Below are 12,627 nucleotides of genomic sequence, written 5' to 3'. Positions count from 1 at the left end.
TTTAAAATAACAAAAGAATTTAGAATTAATAGAAGTTTTGATCAAAATACAAGCAAAGAAAATTTTAAAAAATTACTAATTAATTACTAAAAAAATTAATATTTTTTTAATTTTGTTGAATCATTTTATGGATACTAAGATATCTTATTGGTTTATATTCTGTTTATTTTCATTTATGTATATATCATATCGGTTTTTCCAGACATTTCTATTAAAATTTTTTTTTCTGAATATATAGTAGCTAAAATTTCAAAATCACACGATATTCACAACTTTGTAATGGAAAATCTTATTACATACTTTTCCCTATAAAGTATATTGTTTATTTAATAGTACATACTTTTTATACAGTAATTATATTTTTCCTTTAATTAATATTTTATTACATTTATTATTTTATTGATTTGATATAAAAGCGATTTTCATTTACATGAAAGAAAGGAAGAAATAAATCTTTTCAATTTGGTATCTTTTTTAAAAGAAATTTGTTAGTTATAAAAAGAGATCTCCTTTTTATATTTATGATCTATAATTAATCATTAATGGGATATTAAATTCAATAAAAATGTTGAATGTGATTAATAAATTAAATTCAATAGTTACGTGAAAACCATAAACATTCCAGAATAATAGCATCTCCAAAATAAAAGGAACTGCTTGATAGGATATAATGAAATAAAAAAAAATAAAAAAATAAGGAGTTACTCTAAAACATAAAGCATTATATTTTCATATCTCATCCACATTTTGAGATAAAAAAAACTACTGTCAACAATTTTTAAATTTAAGATTAATAGTTTTTCATGGAGGCTATAATTAAAGAAAAAGCCAGATGAAAGTAAGGACCTTCTTCAATGCCCCTTTATTTGCATCAGAAAAACTAGGAATCTTCAATCAGAAAGAGTTATTTAAGTAGATGTTAATGAATATTGAGGAAATATTTATATGAGGAGATTGAATGCTGAAGAGATATTTATATGAGGAGATTGAATGCTGAAGAGATTGAATATTGAGGAAATATTTTTATGAGGAGATTGAATATTGAGGAGATATTGATATGAGGAGATTGAATATTGAGGTGATATTGATATGAGGAGAATGAATATTGGGAGATATGTTTATATGAGAAGATTGTATATAGAGGAGTTATTATATGCAAAAATTTCAGTTTATCTCAATTATTTCTTCTATATGCTCATGAATTTTTCTAATGTTCCATGGAATTTTTATTTCGAGTCATAAAGAGTTATTTAAGTAGATGGTAATGAATATTGAGGAAATATTTATATGAGGAGATTGAATATTGGGGACATATTTATATAAGGAGATTGTATATTGAAGATACATTTAAATGAGGAGACTGAATATTGAGGAGATATTTATATGAGGAGATTGAATATCGAGGTAATATTTTAAAATAATGCGCGAAAATTGCAATTTATTTCAATTATTTCTTCTATATGCTGATGACTTTCTTTAATGTCCCGTGGGTCTTTATCTAGGATAAAAGCAAAAGAAATCCCTATTATTTTAAATATAATCATATAAAAATGATGTAATTTTCTCTTTTAAACAATTTTTTGCAAGTTGTAAAAAATTTGTTTTATGAAACTCTTTAATTTTTTTCTTTTTTTTTCAGTAAATACTTTCCGTGTATTGGCTACGGAATACTAGGATTCAGTCGGAAATTTGATAACTTTTGCAGCAATAAACTTTAAAACATTTTGATTACTTAATTAATTATTTAATCTTGGGATTCTCTTCCGATCGCTAAAGCTAAAAAAGAAAGCTTAACTTATTATTCATAGCATGATAGTTTACATAAAGAATCAGAAAGTGAACCTGTATTATCGCAAAACATAACGTGTAATTTAAAATAAATTACTTATATATTTAATTTTTTTAACGCCTCTATGATATTAAGAGGTTCGATTTCATTATTAGGTATTATAAATAAAACATTTGAAAATATATTAAAATAGCACTAATTGAAATCTGCTACAATTTGATGCTGAAAATTCTTTAATGAGAAAATCATGGTTATCAAATTATTTAGAAAAGATACAATTGAAATTAAACAAAATCAATAGACGGGTAGAATCAGCTGGTCAGCAAAGGATGCAGGTTTTAAAAATATCTACAATTAACATTTTGTCATGAAGATGTAAAGAAATACGCTGTTAATTTAAACACACAAATAGATTTATCAGGACTTAGCAAATCACAACAATACGAAATTGAAAATTTACCCATCATTGACGGGACTCATTTTTTATATATGGAGAGAATATCTACAATTAACATTTTGTCATGAAGATGTAAAGAAATACGCTGTTAATTTAAACACACAAATAGATTTATCAGGACTTAGCAAATCACAACAATACGAAATTGAAAATTTACCCATCATTGACGGGACTCATTTTTTATATATGGAGAGAATATCTACAATTAACATTTTGTCATGAAGATGTAAAGAAATACGCTGTTAATTTAAACACACAAATAGATTTATCAGGACTTAGCAAATCACAACAATACGAAATTGAAAATTTACCCATCATTGACGGGACTCATTTTTTATATATGGAGAGAATTTTCGAAAAAAATCTTCTTTAAAAAGATCTGGAATCTTCCAGAATTTAGATAATATTTTAAATAAACGATTTTTAGTATTTGGTTAAAGACGTTGCCTGGAATTCAAACCACAGACCAACATAACTAAAATGCTCTGCTAAAGGAGCCACGGTGATTGCTAGTTATTTTTGCCGTTATTTATATTTTGAAAATTTAAAACAAAAAACCGGTCTATAACGTAACAGCATTCATCACATATTTTTATGTACAATCAGTTATATTAGTTTTAAATCGCATTTTATATTGAAAACTATTGATGATTTAACATAAGAAGATTTGATAAATTTTAATATTCTTTTAAAAAATAGCACACTTTTAAAATAAATCTTTATGCTTTTCTTTTATCATGTAATTTAACATATTAATGATTTTCATTAAAAAATATAATTAATTCCGATATTCTTTGAAAAAAAATAGCACAATTATGAAATAAATCTTTATGTTTTTCTTTTATCATATAATTTTAAATATTCTCTTATATTAAATGACTTGCTTTTGTTTTTTTATTTCACTAAGCGATAAGAAACGTAAGAACGATTTGTTTTTCGCGATTTATATCGCATTTCTCACATTTAAAGACTTACGGATGTTTTGGTTTCCTTTCTAGAAAATGGATTACAGGCAATAACTTGAAATCCATTCAAAAAGTGAGAATGGTACATGTCTTTCCTTTTTTTCTGTGAGATAAATATTAAAAAAAAAAAAGACAAAATGATTCGTGGATCATCAGTTTTGAATGGTGTCTGAATTTTCTAAAATTCTATCAATTTTTAAATTTTACTTTTGCTTCAAGAAAACATTGCATTTTCCTTTTTTCTTTGGATTGATTGTGTTTCATTTCATTGAGTACGGTTTCTTCATCTTTTTGTTTGAGACGAGACATTTCATTCATCCTATAGATTGTGTGTATATATATATATATATATATATATATATATATATATATATAAGTAACCAATCTAAAGTAAGAATAGTTTGAAAACGAAACAAAACAGTTTCGAAATCTCAATTAAAAATTATTACCTATTCAAACCAAAACCGGAAAAGGAAAGAAACTTCATAGTATTTAGAGAGCGCAACTTCAGCTACTTCTAAAACACAGATGAATTGATACAAACGTATTAAAATCAAGTTAATAGGAAAATCAAATAAACCAAATAAGAAAGAATCCGGCCTGAAGACTTTTTCAAGGGTCACCCTGAGGCAGGGATTCAAAGAAAGGGATTTTTTCTTTTAGGAAATCCAGACAAAGGTCTAATAATGATTCCTCGTGACCCGAAAATCCTATGAAATTAGGCCCAAGAGATATACCATTTTAACAGAAAGGAAAATGCAAAACAACAAATTAGAAGAAAATAACCACTACAAAGTAAAAATACAATAACAAAAATAACAATATAAACAAAAATATCACTAACGGGAAAACGAAAAGGCAAGAACTTACCATCAGCAGTCAAGGAAATTTTAAGCTATCGATTGCGATTCCCGCTTTTTAAAATACACTAACGGTAAATTAGGTAAGAAATTGTAGGCTCCCAGCGCCATCTATTGAGTGATCTAATATGCAAGGAAAGATCTATTTTTATTCAAGCCAAAGGTTTAATCCCAAACCATACCTTGTTTAATTAAAAAATTTACATTACAGTAATTTCTAGGAAATTCATTTTTAATTAAATTTTTAATGAGGTTGTTTGATGCTTCAATATAGGAATTTTTATTATTGCAAACCCTTTTGATCCTGTTAACTTTTGAGAAAATTAGATTTTTGAAAATTTTAGATTGGAAAGGTAGTTACATAGTTTTGTTATTAAAAATTATTATTTTGTTATTTTAAAATATTGGATAAAATCTATATTGGAAAAAATCTATTGGAAAATTTTTTGGATCAAATCTATCAATATGATGACCATCTGATTCCTGGTTTATAAGTCGTCATGTGAAAGTGTTAATTCAAGAGCTCAATATAGAATATTTTTGTCATTTTGTGTTCAAAGTAATGGAATTGAATTAAAATTTCGACTCTATTGGTCTGAATTGGTCCTGAATTCACGTCCGTTTTTTAATATCTGGTATAAGTAGTATAAAAAAAGTATGATAATCACTAAAAAATTCAAACTCTAAATTTTGACTAATTTTCATGTTTTAGACTTCTCTGAGTTCGAAAATACATTTTTGGGAAATGTCCGTTTGCCTGTGGCAATAATGACTAAAAAAACTGTTTGAGCTAGGAGGATGAAATTTGGTATGCGATCTTTACATCAAATTTGTAGATTTCTATCAATTTTAAGGAAAATCAGATTAAAAAAAGTTTATCTGTCCGGCTGTTCGAATGCAATTTAACAAGACAACTATAAAACGAAGACAACTAGAGAGATAAGATTCATTACACATATTTAACATCTATAGTGTAAGACGCCTGTAAATTTTGGCTGGGATAGCCTGGTTGGTAGGCCGTTGGATTCGTTCTCTTGGGTTTCGGATTCAAACCCCGCCTACCGAAGACTCTTCGCGTGTGTGGTGGCTGGCGCAAGTATAAATCTGTTGTGGTCGCAAAGTCCTGGATGTCGAGAGTAATACCACTGAGGGTATGGATCAGGGGTGATCGTTCTCTAATTCAGGTGTCTAAATTTTGATCTGTGGATGAGTGAATGAAATGCAGGAATGAAGTCCACCTCTGAAAAGGATTGTGACGTGTGTGTAGCTAAGTCTTACTCTTGGCCCTAGCTGGCGCTACTGAAAAAAAGCGAGACGTACCATTGTCTTAAAACCACAAATGACTTCTTAAAGTAAGTGGGCTTGTCTATGACAGTTGCCGTTAGAAACAACAAATCTTGCACCAAAAGCAATGAAGGATTGACAGTCTGTCGATCTGTTGAACCAGAAACATATAAAAGCGAAGACACAGCGAAGCAATAAGTTAAATATTTTAAATTTGGTATGGGATTTTTTTAACTACAAGTGTGTTAATCGGTTGGGAAAAACGCATCTATATCACAAACTCGATTTTCGGATAATATTAACTATATACCAAAATTGATTGCCAAGCAAATCGCCAAAGTAGAGTCTTCAGTTTTAAAAAATGCTATATTCACGCCAAAGGTTAATATTTCTTACCTATTTCACGCCAATGCTATGCAAGGCGTTCTCTGGAATAAAACCTTTATTAGAGAGTATGCGAAAACGTTTTCAAGAGACCACTCCCGCTGGTTTTTTTTTTCATCATACTGAGAAACACAAAACGTTATATAATAGTTTATACAAACAATATTTTACAATAGTTTATACAATACAAAGTTTATACAATAGTTATACAAACGTTTAATGTGCTTAGTAAGTGATTTCATAATTGAATTTTGATAGCATTATCCGAATAGATTAAAATCAACTATATTTCTATCATATCCAAATAATAGAAATATAGTCCAGGTCTAGTTACAATTTGTTAGATTACTAGTGCTTTCGTAAGAGAAATTCGCAGATATAATAATTCTCATTCAATGTGTAGTGAAGGAGGGATTATGTAGAAAAAGCAAACTCTTTCGACAAAATTCTGCTCTGAATTCAAAATCCAATATGTCTTAAATGATTCGAAATGTATACATATGTATGTTCAAACAAACAGATGTTGCGACGAATTAATTATTTCGAGTGCTTATTTTAATTTGTATGAAGATTACATTGGCATAACAATTTTCAAATGGTTGTTACAAATTACATAATTAATGGGATGGCGTTAGAGAAGATCGAAACGAAGATATCCCGAATGTTTTGAATATATAACTCCAACAATCTTAGGCTTAAAAATCATAAGGAAATACACTTAAAGGATTACAAATTATTAAATAAATATATAAATATGGATAGAATTGAATTGCATTAGAATGTTGCCTAAAAGGGCACGAAATGTTAGTTTATAATTCAATCTACAAATCGAAGCATTATCCCTGATTAGAACGAATTCCAATTTTACATTAATTACATGATAGAGCAATACACGGTATTAAGCCTATTTACTTTCTTGGCGGAATAATATAAATTATATGAATACTTTGCTCCAGAAAATGGGTATTTCAGTGTAAATTTCAGAAGGAATTATTTATTTTCAGTTGAATAATTGTACAAATATTATATGCGTTTGATTATTGCTGTATCTTCCATTAATTTTCCGCAATTCCAATGTTACTTATATAATATTTAACACTTACCAGTAATTAATTATTTTAAATGTATAAATGACAAATAAAGTTTTTGGTTTTATTAATACATTAGCCGTCTTTAGCTATCAATTGATTAGCTGAGGATGTTGATTGTATTTCATTTCAATGGCACATAATTACATATCCATATTTCCATCCACAAATTATTTTTCATCATCAAATGATTATAGGCATTTAAACAGGTATATTTTAAGAGCCTTACATCAGTTTACTGCGTACATGAACCTTCCACTTGGAAGCTAGTTCCATCATATCATAGTGTTATTAAAAATATAATTACCTAGTCCATCTATCACCATCTGTCACGGAATTTTATAACATTGTAATTTTACTTTTAACATTGTAATTTAACCTTGTAAAGTGTACAGATATTAAATATTATCCTATCTTCTTAGCTTTCAATAGTGATGTAAAATCATAGTATTAAACTTTTAATAAAACAATGAAAACGATTTTTTTCAATATAAAAATGTAATCTATTGTAAAATATCAGAAAATATTTTTAATAAAGTGACAAAATTTAGGGAAAATTGGGGAAATTTGGGAATGTTACGTTCGGCATTGTTGTCCACAATCTCCTGAATGCAATGCGTTGTCGCCTGCGAAGATGAAAACGTTGAAAACCTGTAATTATAACTTTCCATTCCAATAAAAACTTTTTTTCTCTTTCCTCTCCGTGTTGTCATTAGTCCTTTATAATGCTCTTCTTTGCATATGCTTTACGGCGGCAATTTTCGTCACACGCTAATCGTTCCAACGCCATTTGTGATTTTTCAATACGCTGATCAATTTGCGCAATAAAAATGTGGGTGTTGCCATTCGAAAATTTCAAAATTCTCTCACTGTAACCGTAACTGTGAACCCTGTGTTGTTTAGAATCATCACAATCTCCAGGGCATACTTTCAAACAACCATGTCTGAAATTTTGGTTCGATTGGTTGAGCGGATAGGCCGCTAGGGTTTCATATATAGGGGAAGCTTTTTTTGACCACCCTGTATATATATAGTATTTTATTGTACATATATATATATTGACTTTTTTTACAACAATGATATATATATATATTTAATTTAAATCTTAATTAATTTCCCAATTTTTATCATAATTTAGTCCATATTAAACTTCATTCTAAAATTTTCTCTTATTTCCTGATCCAATTTTCAATTTGTTATTTAGTTATTTCTAACGCACATAAAAAAAAATAAAAAAAAATTCTTGCTTCTTCATTTCCACACCAAAAACAGAGAAATAAAAATCTTTAACACCTGCACACTTTTTTTAACAAGATATCTAAAATTCTCTTGCCTAAATTGACATATGGCAAAGAAATCTCCTATCAGAATCACTGAAAGGAAAAATTTTGTTCACTTTGCTCTTATATCGCGATGTAAACAGGCATTATTTTATCATGATTTCTCTTTGGCACAAATTATGACCCCGCGATGAAATCAATCTACAAATCCGTTAATAAAAATAAATCCTTAACATTAAATCCTTAAAATTTCATGACTTGTTTTGGTCACCCATATGCATGTATATAGTCATAAAATAAACGTGATAATAGCTTTAAAATTTAAATAAAAGTGGCTAACAAATATATGGCAACAAAAGGGTCAGTTGAGGATGAAAAAGAAAGTCTCTTAAGACGACTTTACTTATTATCATTATTTGATGTCTAAATTTTTTTTTATTGAAAATAATCACACGTATCAATTTTTGTATATAAAATATTCGATTTATTAAACATCAATTACATTTCTTCAGTAGCATCTGTCCGCCATGGTTTAAAATATGTTCATAATTTTAATGAAAAATATATTTATATTTTTAAATAAAAATATAATCTTCTTTCTCATACAGTTTGATATGCCAATAGAATTTTATAAATTCATGTATATATAAAACACATAAGGCACTTTTATATTTTTGAACGTCACATTTCATCCAAGAGAATCTTGCACTTATTGTCAAAAAACAATTCACAGCAGATAATGTTGCGTTTAAAGGAAATCTTTTTATAAATACTTTTCCCTCAGATAAAGGGTTGCCAGTTCCTTTCAAGTTTGTTTACTGTTTCCATGCATCACCAATGTGCTTAACTTTTTTCATTTCTTTTTTTATAGCTCGATCGTACACCGTTTTGAGATCCGGCGAGCTCTTGATTCACGAAATCCAGGAGAAGGATTCCAATTGGAGTTACCGCTGTCAGACGAGACATAGGCTCACCGGGGAAATGGTGACAAGTGTTAGCTCTGGAAAAATAGTTGTCACAGGTAAGAATTTTTTAGATATATATTAAAGCAACGATGTAATATCTCATTCTGCTCTAAATATAGAAGAAATTGTTATATATTTATCACAAAAATAATGCGAAAATAAACTCTTTAATTTAAAATTAATATTATAATGACTATAATCACCTGTATATGTATATGTGGTGTAATTTGTATTGTTCTAACTTTTGGAACCTTATTGGTTGTAAGAACCGTTTTCGTACATTCCATTGGATGGTTAAAATGTATGGCATTTCTTCTTATGGCATTTATGGCATTAGTAGGCATTATGGCATTTTTTTTGCCATCTTAGAACTTATATAAGAGAAGGAATCTAGTGTGAATCCAATCTAAACACAATTTTAATTATGCTGAATATTAAAAAATACATTTTATCTTTCATTAAACATTAACAACACAGAATATTTAAATATTATTCCCAATACTTTGGTGGTATTCTATAATATAGCCCAAAATTTATATTTGAAAAAATTCGTTTGTTAGATATTTTTTGGTCTAGATGCTATTAATTATGATTTCGGCACAATTCTAATCATAGGATTTTGAACTATATGAAGAAAAGAATTCACCATCAACTGTGCGACTGTTCATGCGATTTGTCTAACCAATCGGAAAAATTTAAGAAATAAAAATTTCCAATTATTTCTTTTTTACCATCGTTGTACATATGTCCAACGAATTCTATTCTCTTTCCAAAATATGAATTGTCTTAATCACATGTGCTACCGTACTAATGGTTGACTTATCAAATTTAAAGCTTTATGCGAAGCTTCAAGACGGCTACATCTTATGCAATGCAGTACAACTGATTTTGTCACAAAATACACTTCAAAAATGAATTGAAATCTGGTTGAAGATTGAAAAAAACTGGTGCGCAGAGTGACATATTGCCGTCTCATGCTGTCATGTTCGGGAAAGGGCAGCTAAAAAAACTGTTACATATACTCGCATTCTTTGACGATAATCTGTCTTGGGAAAAAGAAGTGAAATATCTTGGGTTGATCCTAGACGATAAATTCATTTTAAAAGTCTTATTAATAATAATAAAAAGAAGTTATGGGCTAAAGTTCACCTCATTATCCCACTCTTTGGTAGGCGCCCCTCCTTTCTCTAATGAATAAAATGTTATTATATAAAGAAGTTTTAAGACCTATCATCATCTATGATGCACGCATTTGAGGACTTGCTGCTACAGAACAAAACTCCAAGTTTTACAAAATAAAATTCTTCGTATCATTACCAATGCTATCTGGTTTATACGGGATGATATTTCACATAGAGATCTCAAGAATTCAAACCTCGATGATTTCAACAAAGAACTTTCAAGAAAAATTTTTTAATCAACTCAATACTCATGAAGAACCCATAATGAAGGAACAGATTAACTATTCCCCTTGCAATGGAGAATATACCTTTCCTTATTCTACTACTAAATGGACTTTGTCACTTAAAAGTTCCGAAATTTAAATTGCATTTAAAGAACTGCTTCAGTTTTCACTTTAAGCGCTTTTAAGCAATATTTTTTCTACTCAATCGACGCACCAATGGTACATTACTTATGTTTTTTTCCTCTGTCACTTATTACCTCAAATTCAGTAGAAGTGCGGTGGCACTAAGGCTCTTCACGCATCTAATTAAATTAGATTATCAAAATTATCTCAATAAACCACATTTTTTAGATGATTCTACTATCAAAACTCACAAATCCAGGCCTGGAAAACAAAATAGCCACTTATAAAAGCATAGTGTAATTATGTAATTATCTCTTCATATAGAAAAAATTGGTATAGTATTTGAAGAATACGTAAGCCAGTAAAAGTTTAGTTTAGTTATATTAACGTCCCGTTTTAAAGCAACACTAGGGCTATTTTGGGACCGACCTAGTAATTTCGAATCGTGGTCAGACGACGAGGACGACACCTGAGCTGGCACCCCCTCTCCCCACCACACCACACCAACGGGAGGACATATCGCCCTGACGGATTTATCGTGCAACATGAGCTGGCACCCCCCTTTCCCCGCCACACCACACCAACGGGAGGACATATGGCCCTGACGGATTTATCGTGCATTTTTTTCTTTTTCTTTTTTTTCTCTTTTTTTTACAATCGAAGTGAAAAATTCTCAATTATTTTACGGCCATCTTGGAAATTACGCAAGTATAAGGTTGAAAACAGTCGTGCTGTTAAGAATCTACCTGCAGATCATAACTAATTCACTTGTAAGCAAAAAGGAAAAGAATTAAAATTCTGTTGGGAACGACTCATTTATCATTTTTGCCTCTATGGACGTTTTTGAAAAGCACTTTAATTCAATAAATAGTTTCTGTACGAAAAGTTTCTATTTATTTTAAGTTAATGATTTCTAAGTAAAAGGTTTCGTATCATTTTTTAATAGTTAGTAGTCGAATAGAAATCTGGCATTTATTTTTGTATAGGAAACATTTCTATCATTTTTTTAAATGTGGTTTCTATATTTGTAAAAGTCATTTAAGGAAGATGATGACGTGTCCGCGTTACCACGGAAAGTGGGTGCAGTAGCTTCTGAGGGTAAAGACCCCTGAGCACTCGAAGGAAGAAGTTTGACTTCTAGCTCATATGAAGATGAAACTCACACATTCGCTTGCACAACCTCTTTTTACACGGGAGGCACATTCACACACCTCACATATAGAACACATATGAAGAACAACCATGCCCGAAACGGTATTTGAGCCCGGGACGCCCTGAACACGGGGAAGATGCGCTACCCCTATGCAAGGACCCCGGCGTAAAAGTCATTTATAGTCATTAATTACTGTTACAGAAATGCGTCAAAAATTGTAATTGCCATCTTGAGGAATTATGAAGCCACTTATAAATTTAAAAAGAAAACTTTTATATTATATATTATTACCTTATAACATTTAATAAATTTGGACAAAAAAACCCAAGGGACCAAAATTAAGAAAGAAAAACCTAATATCTTCAATACTGAATGCTATTTATTGATATTAAAAACCTTTTCTCAATTAAATCTTTATAATGTTTTAAAATCTATGAATGAATCCGATTTTAAACCAAGGACCATACTCAATAATTCCGCGACCATTGTCAAAGCAGGCAACGTTCTCAGAATTCTATGCACAGAAATTGAATGTATTTTTGTATTTAAGTTCTATTTATTACATGTTCCTAACAAGAGTTATTTGCGAATAATTTTCTAATAAACAAGTATACATTCATAGATGACACAAAAGAGATTCAAATAAACTTCCAACATAATGCAAAAATTGAACTACCGTATTTATACTTGTATAATCAGTCTTTCGCAACTTGAGAAAATCGGAAACTCAATTTCCACTGCATGTTTTCATATTCACTTTAATTAGATGAAACCAAACTTAATTAATGTTTCTACATTTAGGAAACACGTACGGGGAATATCTTTTATTTCATTACATTTCAAAAGAAAGGTCATGCATCATGGCAATAATGGG

At 29.5% G+C, this 12,627-nt stretch overlaps 1 protein-coding gene across 3 annotated transcripts in view; it reads left to right on the top strand.

The window, feature by feature from the left end:
- LOC129957034 (cell adhesion molecule Dscam2-like) overlaps positions 1-12,627 on the top strand; it is a 329,511-nt gene that overhangs the window by 143,947 nt on the left and 172,937 nt on the right. For all 3 annotated transcript variants that reach the window (XM_056069149.1, XM_056069150.1, XM_056069148.1), the window contains exon 4: positions 8,979-9,128. In XM_056069149.1, the coding sequence (XP_055925124.1) occupies positions 8,979-9,128 (150 nt within the window). The remainder of the gene's footprint in view (positions 1-8,978; positions 9,129-12,627) is intronic.

Source organism: Argiope bruennichi, chromosome 11 (assembly GCF_947563725.1).
Source record: "Argiope bruennichi chromosome 11, qqArgBrue1.1, whole genome shotgun sequence".
Taxonomy (NCBI): Eukaryota; Metazoa; Arthropoda; class Arachnida; order Araneae; family Araneidae; genus Argiope; species Argiope bruennichi.
The sequence above is the reverse complement of the archived record's forward strand: the minus strand, read 5'-3'. Positions and strand labels throughout refer to the sequence as shown.